The sequence below is a fragment of the Musca autumnalis genome, unplaced genomic scaffold, assembly GCF_047663935.1.
Source record: "Musca autumnalis isolate F117 unplaced genomic scaffold, ASM4766393v1 scaffold_5, whole genome shotgun sequence".
In the NCBI taxonomy this organism is placed as follows: Eukaryota; Metazoa; Arthropoda; class Insecta; order Diptera; family Muscidae; genus Musca; species Musca autumnalis.
In genome coordinates this window covers 81,843,813-81,865,029 of record NW_027412088.1, presented here as the reverse complement: position 1 = coordinate 81,865,029, position 21,217 = coordinate 81,843,813, and the positions used below count along the sequence as shown (strand labels likewise).

General features: G+C 38.2%; 1 protein-coding gene across 1 annotated transcript; it reads right to left on the bottom strand.

Moving 5' to 3' along the window:
• Positions 1-1,087: 1,087 nt before the first annotated feature.
• Positions 1,088-4,731, bottom strand: LOC141386674 (uncharacterized). The gene is made up of 2 exons (XM_073955592.1): positions 1,319-4,731; positions 1,088-1,268 (listed from the first exon to the last, which is right to left on the bottom strand). Exons 1-2 carry the CDS (start codon positions 4,729-4,731, stop codon positions 1,088-1,090), a joined length of 3,594 nt encoding a protein of 1,197 aa, XP_073811693.1.
• Positions 4,732-21,217: the final 16,486 nt, after the last annotated feature.

Here is a 21,217-nt window from a genome sequence, read left to right as displayed (position 1 = left end):
GGCTTCCCAGAGGCCACCCATATGAGGCGCCCCAGGTGGAATAAAGTGCCAACTGAGATTTTGGAAGGAAAAACATTCGACCACTGCAGCACGAGATGCCTGGAGAAACTCTCTCGCGAGAACTTTGGAAGCACCCACAAATGTCGTACCATTGTCAGAGTACAAATGTGCGGGGCATCCTCGCCGAGAGACGAATCTGTGGAAGGCTGCTAAGAACGAGGATGTGGAAAGATCGGGAGTGGCCTCGAGATGAATTGCCTTGGTCGAAAAACAAATGAAAACGCACACATATCCTTTTGTGATACGACATGTGCGACCGGAGTAAGCTTTGATGTCAAAGGGACCTGCGAAGTCGAGGCCCGTGCGGAAGAAAGGACGAGAGATTTCGGTACGCTCAGGAGGGAGCGCAGCCATTATTTGTTTTTGACATCGCTTTTTGTACAGAATACAAGGCCGACATTTATTGATTGTGGTCTTAATCAGGTTCTTGACTTTAGGAATCCAGTATTGGGATCTTATTACTCGAAGAACCAGTTGATTGCCGCCATGGATAGTAATTTTGTGGACAAAATCAACATATAGCCGGGAAAATTGGCAGTTGTACGGAAGGATAATAGGACGCTTCTCATCATAGGAAATGCATGGGGCGGAATCTAAACGACCACAGGACCGGATTAAGCCATCGGAATCTAAGAATGGATTTAGACTTAGAATCGAACTGGATGAGGAAATCGGCTGATTGCAGGATAAAGCCTTGTATTCATTTGGAAAATGGAACTTCTGGTACCATTTTACCAGCAGACTTCGCGCAACAAGGATTTCAGAATTGGAAACCAAGTGCGACTCATGAAGGAAATCGGAACGGAATCGTGGATGTGTCCGCCTGAAAAACCGATGGACGTAAGCAAACACCCTGAGGGCCCGAGGATACGACGAAATATTTTCAAGAATATCAACGGAATCCTCGAAATAGGAAAAGTGGACCTTAAGGGGCTTGCGTTCCGCGCTTGTGTCTTGGATAGGAACATTGTCCGGCCATCGATCGACGGAATCACGAAGCCAGGTCGGCCCAAACCACCAGAGATCATTATCGACGATATCTGATGGTAGGAGACCACGACTCGCTAAGTCTGCCGGGTTGGATTCGGAAGGAACATGGTGGAATTTGGAAGGATGAACCACCTGAATTATATTGGAAACCCGATTGGCAACGAATGTTAGCCAATGGCATGGCGGTTTGGAAAGCCAGGAGAGAACTATCGTAGAGTCTGTCCAGCAGAACAAGGAATAATTGGATATGTCAAGTGTCGGAAGCAACGTATCGATCATTTCTGCTAATAGGACAGCCCCACATAGTTCTAGACGTGGAATGGACAATGTCTTAACTGGAGCAACTCTTGTTTTGGAATACACCAGGTGAGTGGATATGGAGGAACCTCGAGCTATTCGCACATATAAAGCGGCTGCGTATGCCTTTTCAGAGGCATCGCAGAAACCATGAAATTGAATTTCAGCGGAAGGAATGTAATGGAGCCATCTTGGAATACTGACTCGATCAAGACTAGAATAGTCGGATTGGAAAATCTTCCACTGAGACAGTGTGATTGGACTTATAACTTCGTCCCAACCTGTTCCATCGGACCATATTTTCTGCATTATAATTTTTGCCACAACGATGCATGGCGAAAGCCAGCCTGCAGGATCAAAAAGTTTGGAGATCTGGGAAAGAATTTCCCTCTTTGTGTAGGAACAAGAATTTGGAAAAGGCGTTGTGACGAAGAAAAATGAATCTGAACGAGCGTTCCAACGAATTCCTAGCGTTTTTGCTGTGCTACTATCGTCGAAGTTCAGGAAATCTTCACACAACAAATGATCATTAGGAAGATCCGCTAGAATATCCATTGAGTTCGCTGTCCATTTTCGAAGGGAGAAACCAGCTGATGATAGAGCGGATTTAAGCTCATTTTTGGAATTGATAGCTTCGGAAAGTGAATGTGCACCGGAGAGTACATCATCCACGTACATATCATTGCGGATAATGGAACTTGCCTTTGGATGGCTACTTTGGACATCATCAGCTAGTTGCAAAAGGGTGCGAATAGCTAAGTAGGGAGCACAATTGACACCGAAAGTGACAGTTTGTAGCTCGAAATCTTGGATGATTTCACCTGGGTGGTTGCGGAAGACAATTCTTTGGAACGGAGTATGATCAGAATGGACAAGAATCTGGCGGTACATTTTTTGGATGGCAGCATTGAACACGAAACGGAATAATCGCCATTTGAGAATGAGTGTGGTCAAGTCATTCTGCAACACTGGACCTGTATGCAAAATATCATTGAGACTTTGACCATTGGATGAAGCAGCCGATGCGTTGAAAACCACACGAACTTTTGTGGTGGTTCTATCCGGCTTTACAACGGAATGATGCGGCATATAGTAGTGGCCTGGATTAGAATTGGAACTCGGAGTTTGAATTGGAACCATATGCTTCAGCTGAATGTACTCATCCAGAACCTGATCATACTCTAATTTAAAATTCGGATTTCGGAGAAGACGGCTCTCATTGCGGAGGAATTGAGAGACCGCACTTGGACGGGATTGTCCTAGGAAAATTTTATCTGGAAAACCTTCCTTGAAGGGAAGGCGAACGACATACCTGCCGTCTTTGTTTCTCGTGGTAGTCGAAACAAACAGTTCTTCGCAAGATTTATCGGAATTGGAAGTGAACTTCTTTCTTGTACCATTCTCCACCTCCCAGAAACGGCGTATTTCCTTGTCAAGGGAAATTTCGCAGAAGTTGGAGACTACGGTGGACGATGGAGAAGAGAGGGGAATGGGACCGGTAAGAACCCATCCGAAGATGGTCTCTTGTCCCATTAGGGATTCACACAAATTATGCATTACCCCGGATCGCATGATTTCAGGAATAAAATCACCTCCAACTAGCAGATCAATAGCGGAACTCTTGTGGAAATGAGGATCTGCTAGCTTGATGTTAGGAAGGCGAGAGAACAAGGACGTGGGCAGAGTCTGCGAAGGGAGATTTCCAGATAACTTCGGAACGACAAATGCCTGGACTTCAACTTGGACGAACTTCTCAAGTCTGGAACATAATAATATGGAACAAAGTTTACGAACGGAAGCTGCAGTGGTATTGTTGAGACCGGAAATATGCACGTTCGTACGTTGGAAAGGAAGCTTCAATTTGTTGAAGAACTTCTCGGAAACGAAGGTTCCCTGTGAACCGGAATCGAGAAGCACTCGGGCTTGATATGAAACACCTAAGTGAATCACATCCACCAGAGCAGTCCCCAACAAAACTCCCCTTGAGCTCGTTGTGAAACACGATTGGATCACTCCGTTCCCAGAACTAGTGGACTGTACGGAATTTGGAGTAAAGGGAACAGAGCTAGCACTCAAGGCTGAGTTACTATTGGGGTTAGAAGGAAGATTGGAGGGACGACTATGTACAGAGCTGTCATGTAGCATAGTGTTGTGTCTTCGTTGGCACTCAAAACAGTTGTTTTTACTGGAACAATTACGGACATGATGTGTCTTAGAGAAACAATTTAGGCATAGCCCTTGTTTCTTCACCTCGGATGAGCGTTGTTTAATGTCCATTGCGACAAACTTTGGACATTTTCGAAGGATGTGCTCGGAATTGGTGCACAATGGACATTTTGGAGCAGAAACTTTAGTCTGGAATGAACTAAATTTTGAAGTTTTGGGATTGGAATGGGATTTCCCTTTATTGTCCTCCGACTTTGAATTGCTTCGCATCTCGGAAACGGACTCAAGAGTACGATACCGATTTGTGAGAAAGGAATCAAGGTCTTCCCACTTTGGAAGGGCTGTTTTGTCAGTGAGACCTTGTTCCCACAAAGTTAGAGTTGAGTCTGGAAGACGATTGGAGCAAAGGAATACGAATATCGGATCCCAACTCTTGATATCGATATCGTACAAGGAAAGCGCAGATATACAGGAATTGATATCTCGCTGCATTGACTTTAAGGCAGAAGCTGATTCGACTTTAATAAAAGGAATACTGAAAAGAACCTTGAGTTGACCATTCACAAGAATTCTTTTGTTCTCGAATCTAGCGCACAAGTTCTTCCAGGCTAATTGGAAACCTTGGTTAGTCAATGGGGATCTTTGGACTATATCTCGAGCTTCTCCTCTAGTCTTCTGGGTCAAATGGAATAAACGCTCGACTGGACTGAGCCCGGAGTTCTTAATGTACACAGCCGTGAACATGTCTCGGAATGTAGGCCATGACATATAATTGCCGTCGAAGACTTCAGTGTCGCATGGAGGAAGGCGGAAGGAATGACCGCAACTGTGACGATCTTCTGCAACGGGACTATTGGAGGGCAAAGATGGAGAAACGGAAGATTCTTTTGGATTATGATGTGCTTGGAAGTCTTCCAAAAGCTCGGACAATTTAGCTAGGCAAGTACAATACGTCACGTAAGTGCTCTTGTACTTAGCCTGGAAGGTGTCCATTTCGGACGCTACCTCTTCGTCGTCATTTTCTTCTTCACCCTCTTCATTAGCCCTTTCGGCCATAAATTGTTCGAATGAGGACTTTGCACGTTCCCACAAGGCCTTAAATTCGGAAATATGAATTTTAAGCAACTGGGCGGAGGTTAATGGAATAGTGCCATCAGCGACTCCAGCATTGAATGAGACCAGCTGGTCAGCATTGCGGATGAATGAGTCCAACGACATTCTGGATTGGAAATAATGGAAAAATCGGAAGGAAATTTAACTCTTACTTGAGAAAGCGTCGATTTAATTAGGAAAATCGCTTTACTTTTATCTGTCTACAGTGAAATTTCCTCGTTGGAATAGGAAAATTCTCCAAAAGAGGCAGATAAAATTCCCCAAAAGTTGGAAAAAATTAAGGAAAATATGGAAAAATCGTAATTTTTTAAATATTTCTCTGCAGGAACGGCGACCCCTAGCGGCGATATACAATACTACACTTCGGAACAGTACCACAATTTGATTACTTTGGAAGAGTACTCCGAAAATTATGGTAAAACTTCAAAAAAATCGGGAAAATAGGTAAAAATTCGCAATTTTCCAAGTAATTTCTTCAATGGAGAGCGACCTCTAGTGGTGGTGTGCAGCACTACGTACTCGAGACAATAACTGGGTTGGCGATAAGGACGGACTGCTCCAAGAATTAGAAAAAATCCCGAAAAAGTTGGAGAAAACTTGAAAAAATATGGTTTTTGATGTAATTTATTCCTTGTAGGGCGACACCTAGTGGCTGAAAATGACACTACTGGTGACGGCGGTTGATGGAATTGGCCAACAGCTCCAACGGATGGAAGATAATGGCCAAAATCGGGAAAAAATTTGAGAAAATCGGAGAAAAAGTAGAATATCTCTGCTCTTTTCGTATATCTACAGCGCCCTCTAGCGGCAAAATGGAGAACTATTTGTCGGCAGGAATGAAGTAGTTGGATACCTCACCTCTATATATGCAATAAATATAAAAATATTTATATGTCACATACACGTTGTAAACCGACCTTATAAACGGGCTTGCTGTAGGGTACACTTTGAGTAAAGAGCACAACGAAGAGAACAACAATGGATAAATCGGATAAATCAGTCACTGTTGAGTGGAAACCACCAACAGACACTATGTTGGCTGAGCGGACAAATAACTCGACAGCGACCAACGAGAAATAAATGTATGTGTGTTTATATGTAGATCAGCAGTTATGTTGTGGAAGAGATTTTTCAGCAGTGGAGATTTCTGCAACAACAACAATAACTGGGGAATAAAGCGGTGGGGAATAATAATAAACACACAAACCAATGGGAATAAATGGGAATAATTTCTCGGCAAGAAAATAATAGAGATATGAAGAGAATCACACTGTCGCGAATGGGAAAATAAAAATAATTTTGTAATTTCAAACAAATTAATGAAATTGGAAAATAAATTGCAAATATTTGGAATAATGGATCAAAGGAAAAATATCAATTAAATTATTTTAATTAACTTATTCACTTTAGAGTATGGAAATATCGGAAAATAAATTTACTTTTATTAGCACAAAGAGCAAGTGAAACTAATTAAGCAAATGTAGAACACTGTGCGTTATAGGAACGAAAAAAGGAAAAAATCACTTTGCCGACGGCAAAACGCACTTTGAATTTAGCACTTTGGAATTGGAATGCACTATTGTATGGATGATAAAAGCACAAACTTACCTTGTTTTTGATGAAAAATGGATGAAATGAGATGAGGATGGAAGGAAAAAACTCGCACAGCAATAAAATCCGGCTCGATTAGGACCAACGAAAATGCAAGTAATGGGAATTTCTGTGGAGGAAGAATTGCTGGATTTACTGCAGTTTCGGATAGCAAAATATTTCATGGATATCGAAATATTTTCCTCTCGATTGCAGTTTTGGAAGGATGGGAAGAAAAGGAAATAAAACAAGCGTATAAGTCGTTTTGAAAGAACAGTATTGGTTCTTTATTTATTCAAATTTTGGGAATTTGAACAGCGCTTACCGAAGTAACAACAATATTGGTTGATGGTTTGGTAACAAGTGAATTGCATTTATTTAAAGGAAAAAAGCAAAGCCACGGAGAGGACACAAACGGACATGTTGAGTGAAAGAGTAACACCCACACAAACAAAGCTTGTGGGTGTATTCGAAACTTAGGGTATGCAATTAGGGTGACCAGATCAGGAAAATTTCACATTAACAGAGACCCTATAAAGTATATATATTCTTGATCAAAATAGCCATGTCCATCTGTCCGTCCGTCTGTTGAAAGACGGTACAGAAGTTTCTATTGCTCTTAGGATATTTGGTATTGGTCCACGTTTGGATATAACACCCATAGAACAGTACCTCCTGATTTTCGGTATTTTCAAGGTTTTGGCCTCAATATACCACTGAAATGGCTGAAATTTGGAATTCAGTTTTCGTTTGGGTCATAAAACTTTCCACCTGAAATTTGTCGTCTTCATATAGCCCCCATAGAACGATACCTCCCGATTTTTGGTAATTTGAAGGATGTGGGCACTGAAATGGCTGAAATTTGGGATTTTTCAGTTTTCGTTTGGGGCATAAAACTTTCAACCTGAAATTTGTCTTTATATAGCCCCCATAGAACGGTACCTTCCGATTTTCGGTATTTAGAATGTTGTGGCCTCAACAACCCACCGAATTGGCTGAAATTTGGCAGTTAGTCTTTCCACCTGAAATTTGTCGGTATAGCTCCACGTCTTCATATAGCCCCCATAGAACGGTGCCTCCCGCTATTCGGTATTTTGAAGGTTGTGGCCTTAATATGTAATACGAAATGACTAAAGTTAGGTATTTAGTTTTCTTTGGGGATATACAACTTTCCACGGTATATGTCTTCATATAGCTCCCATAGGACGGCACACACGGATTTTCGATATTTTTAAAGTTTTAGCCAGGGGTACAAAACATTTTTGTCAAAAGCCCCATGTAAGGTTACCACCCAATTTAAGATTTTTTGAAGATTTTCGTCAAATTTTCCTACAGAATTGGTTGTTACTCGTAATTGTTATTTGGTGTTTCATTCATTCATTCAAAAAGTGGAATAACTCAAGAATGCGTTATCTGAGTTACAAATTTCTATTTATACCCTATACCACAATGTGGAAAAGGGTATTATAAGTTTGTTTTGGTAAAAATTCATGTACCACCGCGAAATATTCGTCGGAGACCCCCAATGTGGTATACCAATTTTCATATCTCGACGAGATAAAGCGATTTTGAGATGTGTGTCCGTCCGTCCGTCCGTCCGTCCGTCTGTCCATTATAAATTGTAAACACGCTCCAGGCCGCAATTATGGACCGATCATCACGAAATTTTGTATGTAGGTCGGGTTCAGATCAGAATATATCCCTATTCTTATTGGTGATGATCGTGAAATATTTAGCGGGTGAAATGAACCAAAAACATAATATTTATCCAATTTTCTAGCGGCTCTGTAGGTCTCAATAATAGTCCGATCAACGCGTAATTTTAAATAAGGTAAGAGTATATCACAAAGGAGAAGCTTTCAATTTGAGATGGCGATAGGATAATATTTAGAGGGTTAAATGGACCAAAACTTTTGTGTGAAAATTGTGAAAATTTTAAATATACAGCTTATATCTTAATTCCTGGAAGTGCCATTCCGGACAAGTGAGATATATTTGAAAGTGGAACGCTTGACCTTTCAATTGATGCCAATTATGTTGGTGTGCATGATCAGATAACAGAGTTACAGCCTAATATATTCCGTTATTTGTTTGTAGTGTAATAATAAAGTCGCTAGAAGTCGCAATTATACATCAATAGTCACGAAATTTTGCACCGGGTAAGAGTATAGGTCGAAAAAGATGCCTACAATTTTGAAAAATGATCTGATATTCTTTAGCGGGTGAAATGGACCATTACTTTTGTAAGAAATATAAAAATTTTATTTTTGGTCGATATTTTAATTCCTTGAGGACATATATATTTCGCAAAGTAGCCTACATATGGGAAAAAACTACTGACCTATCCTCTGATGTAAATTGCAATAAAGTGTTTGCTAGATAACGGGCCTACTGCCTAATATATAATTTTTATCCCATGCTACATATTGTCTCTCAAAAAGTTTATGTAACAAGACGAAATATTAGTCCTAGACCCCATATTTGGTATGCCAAAATTCATATCTCGACGAGATAAAGCGATTTAGCTATGTGTGTCCGTCCATTAAAAATTGTAAACAAACTTAAGGCCGCAATTATGGACCGATTGTAACGAATTTTTTAAGGAGGTTGGGTTCGGGCCAGAATAGATATAATTAGTTTTTGGTGATGATCGTGAAATGGGATGAAATGGACCAAAAACAAAATTTTAACCAATTTTGTAGCGGCTCTGTAGGTCAAAATAATAAACCGCAAAATTTTGAACAAAGTTTGTGTTTATGATGAAGAAGAAGCGTACAAACCAACCTGAAGATCAGAGAATACGTAGCGGGTTAAATGGACTGAACCTTTTGTGTGAAATTGGTAAAAATTTCAATAACGTAGCGGTTAAACAACGGAGGTAGTAGTACTACATAAGTGGGTTTCATTACATTTTAGTTTGTGTGAACTAAATTTTCCTTTCCTGCTACAAAAATGTCTTTGTCATGCTAGATAACTTTTTGGTTTTGGTCATAAGTATTATACATTACATCTGTGATATTTGATAATTAAATTTTCACAATCATTGAAAAAAAGTTCCGTGGAGAGCGATTCTCCAGGGATAGTGGTATAGGGTATCCCATGGTCGGCTCCGTCCGACTATAGACTTTTCTTACTTGTTATACCCTCCACCATAGTATGGAGGGTATATTAAGTTTGTTTTTCCGTTTGTAACGCATTGAAATACTCATTTGCGACCCTATAAAGTATATATATTCTTGATCAGGATAAAATTCTGAGTCGATCTGAGCACGTCCGTCCGTCCGTCCGTCCGTCCGTCCGTCTGTGGTAATCACTCTAGCATCCACAAAAATGGAGATAGGACGCTGAAATTTTGGGAAAATGCGTCTTTTGTTTGCAGGCAGGTCAAGTTCGATGATGGGCTATATCGATCCACGTTTTGGTATAGCCCCCATATAACGGTACCCCCCGATTTACGGTATTTTGACGTTTTTAGCTACATTTTCAGACCGATATGGCTGTAATTTGACATTTAGGGTTCTTAAGTGTCAACAAACGTATATAACAAAACTTGTGGACATAGGTCCACGTTTTGGTATAGCCCCCATATAACGGTACCCCCCGATTTGCGGTATTTTGACGCTTTTAGCTACATTTTTAGACCGATTTAGCTATAATTTGAAATTTAGGGTTCTTAAGTATCAATAAATTTATATAACAAAAGTTGTGGACATAGGTCCACGTTTTGGTATAGCCCCCATATAACGGTACCCCCCGATATACGGTATTTTGACGTTTTTAGCTACATTATCAGACCGATGTAGCTATAATTTGACATTTAGGGTTCTTAAGTGTTAATAAACTTATAAATTAGAAGTTGTGGACATAGGTCCACGTTTTGGTATAGCCCCCATATAACGGTACCCCCCGATTTGCGGTATTTTGACGTTTTTAGCTACATTTTCAGACCGATGTAGCTATAATTTGACATTTGGGGTTCTTAAAAGTCAATAAACTTATATAACAAAAGTTGTGGACATAGGTCCACGTATTGGTATAGCCCCCATATAACGGTACCTCCCGATTTACGGTATTTTGACGGGTTTAGCTACATTTTCAGACCGATTTAGCTATAATTTGACATTTGAAGTTCTTAAAAGTCAATAAACTTATATAACAAAAGTTGTGGACATAGGTCCACGTATTGGTATAGCCCCCATATAACGGTACCCCCCGATTTACGGTATTTTGACGTTTTTAGCTACATTTTCAGACCGATTTAGCTATAATTTGACATTTAGGGTTCTTAAGTGTAACTAAACTTATATAACAAAAGTTGTGGACCTAGGTCCAAGTTTTGGTATAGCCCCCATATAACGGTACCCCCGATTTACGGCATTTTGACGTTTTTATCTACATTTTCAGACCGATTTAGCTATCAATTGACATTTAGGGTTCTTAAATATCAATAAACTTATATAACTAGTGGACATAGGTCCATGTTTTGGAATAGCCCCCATATAACGTTACCGCCCGATTTCAGGTATTTTGAGAATTTTACCAAAAAGTTTTAACCGAATTATCTGTAATTTGAACATTTGAAATTCTTAGTGGTCACACCTCTCCACCAAAAATTGTCAAGAAAGCCCCCATATAACGGTACCTCCCGATTTTCAGTAATTTGATGATTTTAGCTACAATATTAAACCGAACAAGCAGTAATTTGACATTTGAAGTTCTTAGTGGTCACAACACCTCTCCATCAAAAATTGTCAACATAGGTCCATGTTCGGATATAGCTCCCATGTAACGGTACCTCCCAATTTTCAGTAATTTGGCAATTTTAGCTAAAATTTTTAACAGAACTAACTGTAATTTGAAGGTTGTAGTGGTCACCACACATCTACATCAACAATTTTCAACATAGCCCCAATATAACGATACTTCCCTATTTTCGGTATTTTGAGGATTTTACTTAAAATGTTTAACCGAACGTAGGTCCATGTTTTTGTATAGCCCCAAAACAAACCTCCCGATTTTCCGTACCTTAGCTTTATTTTTTGGACGAACTTTCTGTAATTTGAAATTTAAAAGTCAACAAAAATTCTGCAACAAAAATTGTTCATTTAAGTTCATATTTTCGTATAGCCCAGATACCTCCGAACTAGCTGTTAATGACATTTGAAGTTCCCACGTTATGTACCGATTTTCGATATTTTGAGGATTCTAGCTAAATTTTTTAACCGAATTAGGAGTTATTTTGACATTAAAGGCTCCCATCAAAAACTGTCAACATAGGCCCATGTTTTATTAAAACCCCTATATAACAGTACCTCCCAATTTCTAGCCCACCAAAAATTGTCAACAGTTAGATATAGGCACCATAAAAAAGGGCCTCCCGAATGAAGCATTTTATGTACATTATCTGACATTTTAACGTACTCACTTAAAGTTGGGGACAGGAATGAATATTTTATGGTGGAGGGTATGAAAAGTTCGGCCCGGCCGAACTTAATGCTTTTTTACTTGTTTTTCTATAACTTCTACACAAGATAAAGTGTCAAATTTTGCTGATATCTCTAAAACTCAACGAGCTACAGTTTAGTTGCTAGGAATTTGGCATAAATCATCAAAAACATTTTTTGAGGTTATTAAGCACTGAAGCTTCTGAAGTTGAACTTGCAGAGAAATTTAGCACTGATATCTGGCTAGCTCTTTACAAAAGATGGTCCAAGTAGTTTTTTATTTGAGTTTTTGTGTAATAATCTTTTCAAGTTGGGAAGTTAAATTTCAGTCGGCAACTTAAAACGCGTATTTTTTTGTTGTCACCGATTGTTAATTTCTACTTGGGATTCGACAGCAAACAAACAGCAAACAATTAGATCATGCGAAAAATGTATCCCAATTTTGGTAAATACGTAATTTTTGTAAATTTCTGGAGAAAGGAACAGCTATTTCTCAGAAACTACAACAAGTATTGCGTCCGTTGTTTTGTTTTTTTTTTTGTTTATTTTTTTTTTTTTTAAAGTTAGGTAAGATTGTTGCCTTTAAGAGTAATTTAAATAAATTACCGTAACATTTACACTAAGTGAGCTATTTTATTATTTCTCAGGTACTAAATTTTAGTGAAATCCCAAGTTTAGTGGACTAGAACTTTTAGGGAACATCTTCTTCCGTTTTTTTTAGAATGATGCCCGATAGTGTCCTCTTTCAGGTTATATGCACTTTTGTACACCTACCGTTCCGTCCGTTGAACACTTTTTTAAATTTATTGAATTACATGGGTAAAAATGTGTGTTTTTATACCCTCCACCATATGGAGGGTATAATTAAATTTGTCATTCCGTTTGTAACACATCGAAATATTCGTCGGAGACCCTATAAAGTATATATATTATTGATCAGCATAAAATTCTATGTCGATTTGACCCTGTCCGTCTGTCCGTCCGTCCGTCCGTCTGTCTGTCTGTTGAAATCAAGATACAGCTCGCATTTTTAAAGATAGAAAGTCCAAATTTGGTACAGAAGTTTTTATTACTTGCAGGATGGTTGGTATTGAAAATGGGATATATCGGTCCACGTTTTGATATAGCCCCCATAGAACGGTACCTCCCGATTTTCGGTATTTTTAAGGTTTTAGCTTCATTATCCCACCAAAATGGCTGAAATTTGGTACGTAGTCTTCTTTAGGGGTATAAAACTTTCCCCCAGAATTTGTCGGTATCGGTCCACACCTTCATATAGCCCCCATAGAACGGTTTAAGGTTAAGGTTTTAGCTTCATTATCCTACCAAAATAGCTGCAATTCGGTACGTAGTCTTCTTTAGGGGTATAAAACTTTTCCCTCGAATTTCGTCGTTATCGGTCTACACCTTTATATAGCCCCCATAGAACGGTACCTCCCGATTTTTGGTATTTTGAAGGTTTTAGCTTCATTATCCTACCAAAATGGCTGAAATTTGGTACGTAGTCTTCTTTGGGGGTATAAAACTTTCCCCCAGAATTTTGTCGGTATCGGTCCACACCTTCATATAGCCCCCATAGAACGGTACCTCCCGATTTTCGGTATTTTGAAGGTTTTAGCTTCATTATCACACCGAAATGGCTGAAATTTGGTACTTGGTCAACGTTGGTGGTATAAAACTTTCTCCCAGAACTTTGTCGGTATCGGTCCATGCCTTCATATAGCCCCCATAGAACGGTACCTCCCGATTTTCGGTATTTTGAACGTTGTGGCCTCAATATTCCACCGAAATGGCTGAAATTTGGTATTTAGACTTCGTTGGGGGTACTCAAGCTTCCCCTTTAAATTTGTCGGTATAGGTCCACGCCTTCATATAGCCCCCATGGAAAGGTACCTCCCAATTTTTCGTATTTTGAAGGTTGTGTCTTCAATATTCCACCAAAATGGCTGAAATTTGGTATTTAGTCTTCAATGTGATATAAAACTGTTCGCCAGAAATATGTCTGTACAGGTCCACGCTTTCATATTGCCCCATTTCTGACTAAAATTCGTCGGTATAGGTCCACGTTTCGATATAGCCCCCATAGAACGGTACCTCCCGATTTTCGTAATACTGAAGATTGTGACGTCAATATCCAACCGAAATGGCTGAAATTCGTTATTTCGTCTTCCAAGAGTTATAAAATATTCCAGAAGAGTATTATCAGTATAGGTCCACGTCTTCCTATATCCGCATAGAAGCTAACTTCTTGATTTTCGGTATTTTTTAAGTTTTAGCCACATTCTCTTACCGTAATATAGGAAATTTGGTACTTAGTCTTCTTTGAGCCTAAAAACTTTCCGTCAGAAATTTGTCGGTATTGATCGACGTTTTGAAATAGCCCCCATAGAATGGTGCCTCACATTGTTTTACCGAAATTGCTGAAATTTAGTATTAAGTCTTCTTCATACACGAAAGAAAACTAATTATTCCATTTTATTTCAATACAACTTGTGGTGGAGGGTATAACAAGTTCGGCCCCGCCGAACTTAACGCCGTTCTTACTTGTTTTCCATACCGTTTCCCTAAAAATTTTAGGATTTTTTAATATATCGTCTGCTCCGTCGGAAAAGGTCGTAAGTCCACTTTTTTTGGAAATCGTGTATTTGTTACAGGATGACAGTACAAGTCAAAACACGTCGTATGATACAAAGAAAATGGTAGTATGTCGCGTTTTTCTATATGTTTTGCCCTTGTTGAAAAATGTCGTAAGTCCACAAAACGTACAAATTTGAGTACGAAAAGGTCGTAAGTCCACAGGAAAATGTATACTTTAAAAGAATACTACAGTTAATGTAGTTCAGATATAATGTTTAACGTCATCCATGGTTGGGGTACAATGTAAAGAACTAGCCTACACCTTTGGATGATAATCGGATGATATTTGGCGGACCCTGTGGACCAAACTTTTGAACAAAAATGTGATAATTTCTATATTGCAACGAAAATTTACATTTGAAATCTATTTTCCCCTATAAGCGAACTAATTATGAAAGATGGACTTCTGGCCTTTTCATTGATTCAAATTGGGATGCTGTATGTGTTCAAATACCTCATATATTGAAAAATTTGTAAAAAAATCAAAATTTTACAGTTTTTTACTGTCGTATATCTTATTTAACTTTATCAACTGGTAATTTGTGGTTTCTCTAGGGACATTACGAGATTAGATAGTATTCTGAATTCAATAAAGTAATACCTTCTAACGGACGGGTAAGTGCAGTGTTTATATTATTAAATGATTCTAAAATAATAATTGATTGAAATGTTATTAAAATAAGAAGACATCATGGTTTTTACTAACAAAGAGCGGTATGAATTTGGAATGGAATTAGACGATGGTGTTATGGGTCTAGTTCCCTATGGTTTTCACGGTGATTCTGAAAGCTCTGATGATAAACTTCCTAAACGCAGGAAAACATTACATGCTGAAGATTCTACATGATTTGCAGACAAAAGCAAAAGATGCAGGGAGTTGGGGCAGAAATACTTGGGAAAACAAAAAAGGGAACTATTTGGGATTACAATGTAGCTAAGAAACCACGTACATTAACGGAAATAATCATGAAATTTAATTGAATTTCAGCAATTTCGTTAAAACAATGTGGCTAACCTTCAAAATACCGAAATTCGGGAGGCACCGTTGCATTGGGACTATATCAAACGTCGATCTATACCTACAAATTTCTTGCGGAAAGTTTTAAGACTCAAAGAAGACTAAATACCAAATTTCCGATATTTCCGTAAAACCTTCAAAATACCGAAATTCAAGAGGTAAGCTTCTATGGGGATATAGGAACCCGCGGACCTATACTGACATTTCTCTTCTGGAATATTTTATAACCCCATGGAAGACTAAATAATAAATTACAGTCTTTCGGTGGGATATTGACGTCAGAACTTTCAGAATTACGAAAATTGGGAGATACCGTTCTATGGGGGCTATATCGAAAGGTGGACCTATACCGACGAATTTCAGTCAGAAAGGCTTTTACCTCCAACAAAGACTAAATACCAAATATCAGCCAATTTGGTGGGTTGCTGTGGGCACAACCTTCAAACTACCGAAAATTGGGAGGTACCGTTCTATGGGGGCTATATGAAGACGTGGACCTATACCGACAAATTTCTTGGAGAAAGTTTTATACTCCCAACGAAGACCAAGTACCAAATTTCAGCCATTTCGGTGTGACAATGAGGCTACAACCTTAAAAATACCGAAAATCGGGTGGTACCGTTCTATGAGAGCTATATTGTAGCATGGACCTGTAACACAAGTTTCTGGGCGAAATTTTTTAACCCCAACGAAGACTAAATACCAAATTTCAGCCATTTCTGAGGAATACTGAAGCCACAACCTGTAATGGACTTTTTTTTCTATACCCGTATTTAAATTTTAACGTCTTGGGACCCAAAAATAACGTTTATCAAACTATTTTGTCGCATGCGATTTTGCTTTGTTTAAGCATGAAAATCGATAAACATTATAGGCAACAGATGGTTGTAAGCACCACATGATTTTGTTTGGGTTATTAATTTTGACAAGTTGTGTCGTCGAAACATTAGCCACTCACACTGAAATTGTCAGAGGAACTTCCTTTTTCGTTTTAATCAGCTAACCAGAAAAGACGTGCCCCAAAATAGTCATCTGATTTAATCAACGAAATCTCTAAAGTTTTTCCATTTTTAAGTGTATAATAACACTTCGGTTTTACTTAAGTCAAAATATGTGAATTTTGGTTTTCTACGAGAAAAATTATAAATCCCAACTTCTCAAATATATTTTGGCAAATCCAGGTAAATATACCCACTAAGGCTTGCGATGGTTGTACCTGTACCCATGAGTTTGTCTTCTACAGGATTGATTACCACCTCCCTACTAGCCTACAACTAATCCCAGCGTTCCCCACTACGTGTTAAGAATATATCCAAATATGGTTAATTGAGGAATTTGGGCATACACTCCCACATAAAGTGTTCTACAGTGGCAAAAAATCCCAAAATTTTAATGAATTGTGGTTCGGCATACAGATATCCGTAAAACTACAGACAATACCATCGAAACCAGTACCCATATCCAGGTTTCACATTGTAGAGACTGGGAGGTGGCGTATGTGATTGTCCCCAAGGGACCCGGAATTCCTTAACTTGTATACCGACAACATCCCTCGGAAACTGTACCCATCGAAAATATTGCTTTATAGGCACTGGGAAGTAGAGCACCTCGTTTTGATTGTTCCCCAAGAGAACCAGAAACACAAATAGTTACATCAAACACAAATAGTTGATCTTCTAGTAGATTTCGCGTTTGTTCAATCTGCATTCCGCCAAGGATCATAGGGACCACCCTAAGTTTGCCTTTAAAATGCCGATCATAGAGAACAGAAATGTAGAAGACTGCAACTAAAATCGACAATTACCCATTGGGAAGCAACAATCAATAAAAAACAGCAAAACGGAACAGAATCCGCAAACGGCTTCAAAACTACATCCACTCAACATTTACATTGGCAGAATTGACAAACACAAAACACATGATTAAAACATCCCTGCCCACCTTCCGCAGACCGGCATCTACTTTTAATACGCATCACCACTTAATTTAGATCTTCTTCAGTTGAAGACTGTACATTAAGTACAAAGTGCGAACATTTAAGTATATTTAATATCAATTGCCCATTAAAAAGTGTAAATATGATTCCAAATTGGGGGAAAAAAAGGCACCTAAAATCCTAAAGTTCACAAGCCGAATTCAAAGAATCTTAAAATTGTTGCAATGTTAAATATAAAAAGTGATATTAATATATTGCCCTGTGCACAAAGTGAGTTTACAATATTAAAGTCAATCTCATCCATTCTAACTCTAAATACGGAAAAGTTGTTGAAATTTTTGAATACCAAAGGTATTAAAAACCCATAATATTAAAATTTTCCATATCGGAGAAGCATTAATATGACCCAGTTACGTGCCTTAGAAATATGTTCTTAGCCAATCCCTGAAATACGAAAAAATAATAATATCTGTGAAGAAAAACCGTTTAAAAAACCAAAAAAAAAAAAAAATCATATTTGCAATTTTTAATTTTTATTACTGATAAATTTTCATGAGTGTATCTCTCCATCCACAACCAACCTAAATCTAAGCATTCGTATAGCTCAAAAGGAAGTAGCAAAAACAAGCGAGCGGATTTAATTTCCATTTTGTTCCAGCGGTATCCACGGAAGCTGATATTGGAAAAGGCCTTCTCCATCATCAACATCCAGAGTGGGTAAGTCTCTTCTGAAACCTTTATAATTCTCTTGGTTTAAATATACGAAAGAGTATAGTTTGATACAGGAGCAGTAATTACGCTCTTTCAATTGTAATGATGCCCATCGACATCATATTTGTTATTACATTACATTAATTCTTTGCTTTTGAGCTATATTATTTCATATGAGTGAAATAGAAACGAGGAAGAAAAAACTTGTCCTCTCTCAGTTCTGTTTTGATCGGGAAGCATAGTAAGTTTTAAATGAATTTGCAGACGTAGTTTTTTTCCTTTCGTTTCAATTCATTTGTTCTTAGTTTTGATATTATTACATTCAGGTAACGATCAATATCAGTTTGTTTTGATCTTGATTTTTGGTGACCCAATTTCAATCTTTATTTTGATTATAACTTCCATCATATAAAGTAATGCTCATTAACTTCTCATACTTAATTGGCATTAAGACATCATTATTATAATTGGTAGATTATAGTTTCATATATTTTTTTGCTCCTTGTAAGGGACAGTAAGTTACTTTAGTAGTAATGAAATACCTTGTTAGTTTAAGAAACGTTTATAAGCTTATTATTATCACTATTTTATCCCAAAATTGAGTACAATTAATAAAAAATGAATTTTGAATTGAACATGTTGTGCTAAACAATTTTTTAAAGAGTTCTCGAAATGACGACAGGAGCCGTGGGTTGAGCCAGTAGCTTTTTGTTCTATTATGGGGTCCATTAAAATTATTCGTCCAATGGACAAAGGAATGGGCGGGTATAGAGGCGAGGCACTCTACTACATCTTGGAGTAGCCACAATATTTATTGACGGATAACAACCAATATAATCGTCATTAACATTCGGGTTTGTGTTTCTCTTTATTTCATTTATTTTTTTTCTGTTAATGATGGTAGAGTAGTCTTAATATTCATACATATATAATAATAAGATCGTAATGTAATCTTAAATAAACGGGAGTTAATTTATTATTGTAGTGGTAATCAGGATATAGGAAGGACAGGACCCGAACCCCCCAGCCGACTGCCTTTGCTAGTGTACTAAAAACTCCCACAGTCCTAATCTCTCCTATTGACTTTTGTCTCGATGAGATATAAAAAAATACTTATTTCAATCGAAATAATGCATTCACTTCCCGTGTACATTACAATAATTGGCGCCCAACGTGGGGCCTGGAAGGATAATAACATCCTTGTTTGCTCCAAAAATACAAAAAAATAGTAATTCAAATTTTAAAGCTCATTCACAAAAATATAGGATAGGAATCTTTAATTTGGCGAAGTTGCCAGTGGAATGAATGTTTTCCCTTTTTTCGGAATATTAGCTATTTGAGGTTCACCGTTCGAATAAGCTAACCAATTAGTGGAGGGCATTTGGTTCTACGGTAGTCTAACCCATAGTTTAGACACCTTAACTGTATTATGACTTTTAAAATGAATTGAAATTCATATCATTTGTACTGTGTTATCAGCAACTGTTCAGCTTGTGGAATTACAGAGAGTTTGCTGTCTGCGAATTCATGTCCTTTGCGGAATAGAGAGTCCTGAGGATTATAGGTCTCAGCTGGTTTGTGCTAGGATAGGTCCTCAATAACATTTTTGAAGTTCCATAGACTGGTATTTTATACTTTGTATTGGTTGTAATGGTCATAAATTCTCATCCCATGTACTGTCGTCAGAAGAAGAGAACTCAAAATTTATAAAATTGATATTGAAGTTGGTTTTCCATATAGTGTTGATTTTCCCACTATTCAATTATAATACCCTAAATTTTAATCGAAACCCTTTTTGCTCTTAATTGGTTTAAGCGATATTTTTTTTACTTTAAAAATGTCTCTGGAGAGAACCCCTCCAAAGGGAGCAGTAAGTCTTCCGGTTACAGATCCCGTTAATATCTGCTCAATTTGTAATGAAACCCTCCTTGAAGATCAAAATTGTGTGATTATTCAGGAATGTAATCACATATTTCATAAAGTTTGCATTGAAACTTTCTTGGCTTCTAGTTCACAATGTCCAGTTTGTAAGAGGACCTGTCAACTTTCTGAGTTGCGGGGGTATAATATCAATTCTACCGCTAAATCGGCATCAATCTTTGACTCCCCCCTTACAAATCCCGTTCCACAAATAAAACCGTCTGTCATACCTAGTGGGCGTGGAAAGCCTAGAGGTGCAAAAGCGTATAACACCCGCAGTTATACTCGAAACTTGTTTAACGACAGTCAGCTACCTCTAAATACGACTCAAGAAATAAGTAATACTGATCCTGACTTTGGACCAAGTAATTCTACGAACCAAAATTCTGGTAAAAATACCAGTTCTCAAAACCAAAAGAATCCTAAACCTTTTGTCGATTATAATAGGATTGGCCATATGATAGAGGGGACTATGGCTCGTTTATTAAGCTCTATGAATATGCTCTCTTCTCCGGATATAAATCCAACCACTAATACAGGTTCGCTCCCTTCAAATATGGGGAGAAATACACCTATACGTAACCACAATGTTGGCCAAAATAATAATGGAGGTCATATACCTGTTAATAACCCAACGTCAGCGGAACCTGCTGCAGTAGATGCAAATTTACACAATCAATCCCATACATCTTCTCATTTTCGACTACCATTTACGGTAGACAAAATTTCTTCAATTATACAAGGATGGAATCTTCGTTTTGATGGTTCGGAAAGTGGTTTAAACGTTGAAGAATTTTTGTATAGAGTGCAAGCTCTCACTATTGATTACTTCGAGGGAGATTTCTCGCTCATATGTAAGAACTTGCAAATCTTGCTCTCTGGACGTGCTAGAGACTGGCTTTGGAGATACCGAAAACAAGTTCAAACAATACAATGGAACGAGTTCTGTGCAGCTATACGTTCCCAATATGCTGATTGCAAAACCTCTTCGGATCTGCGAGAAGAGATCCGCAATCGTAAACAAAAGTTGGGAGAAACTTTTGACATATTCTTCGATTCGATTTCAAGTATTATAGATCGGTTAGATACTCCCATGTCCGAGTCTGAAGTCGTAGAAACTTTAACTCGAAATTTGCGCCCAGAAATAAGACAAGAGCTTCTATATATTCATATTAGGTCTGTCTCCCATTTACGACAGTTGGTGCATAAGAGGGAAAATTTCCTCAATGACGAACATGTTCGTAGGAATATGGCAATTCGTCAGAATAATCACGTGGGTAACCGTCGACAAGTCGCTGAGATAGAACAACAAGATTTTGTTGATGATTTTGTAGC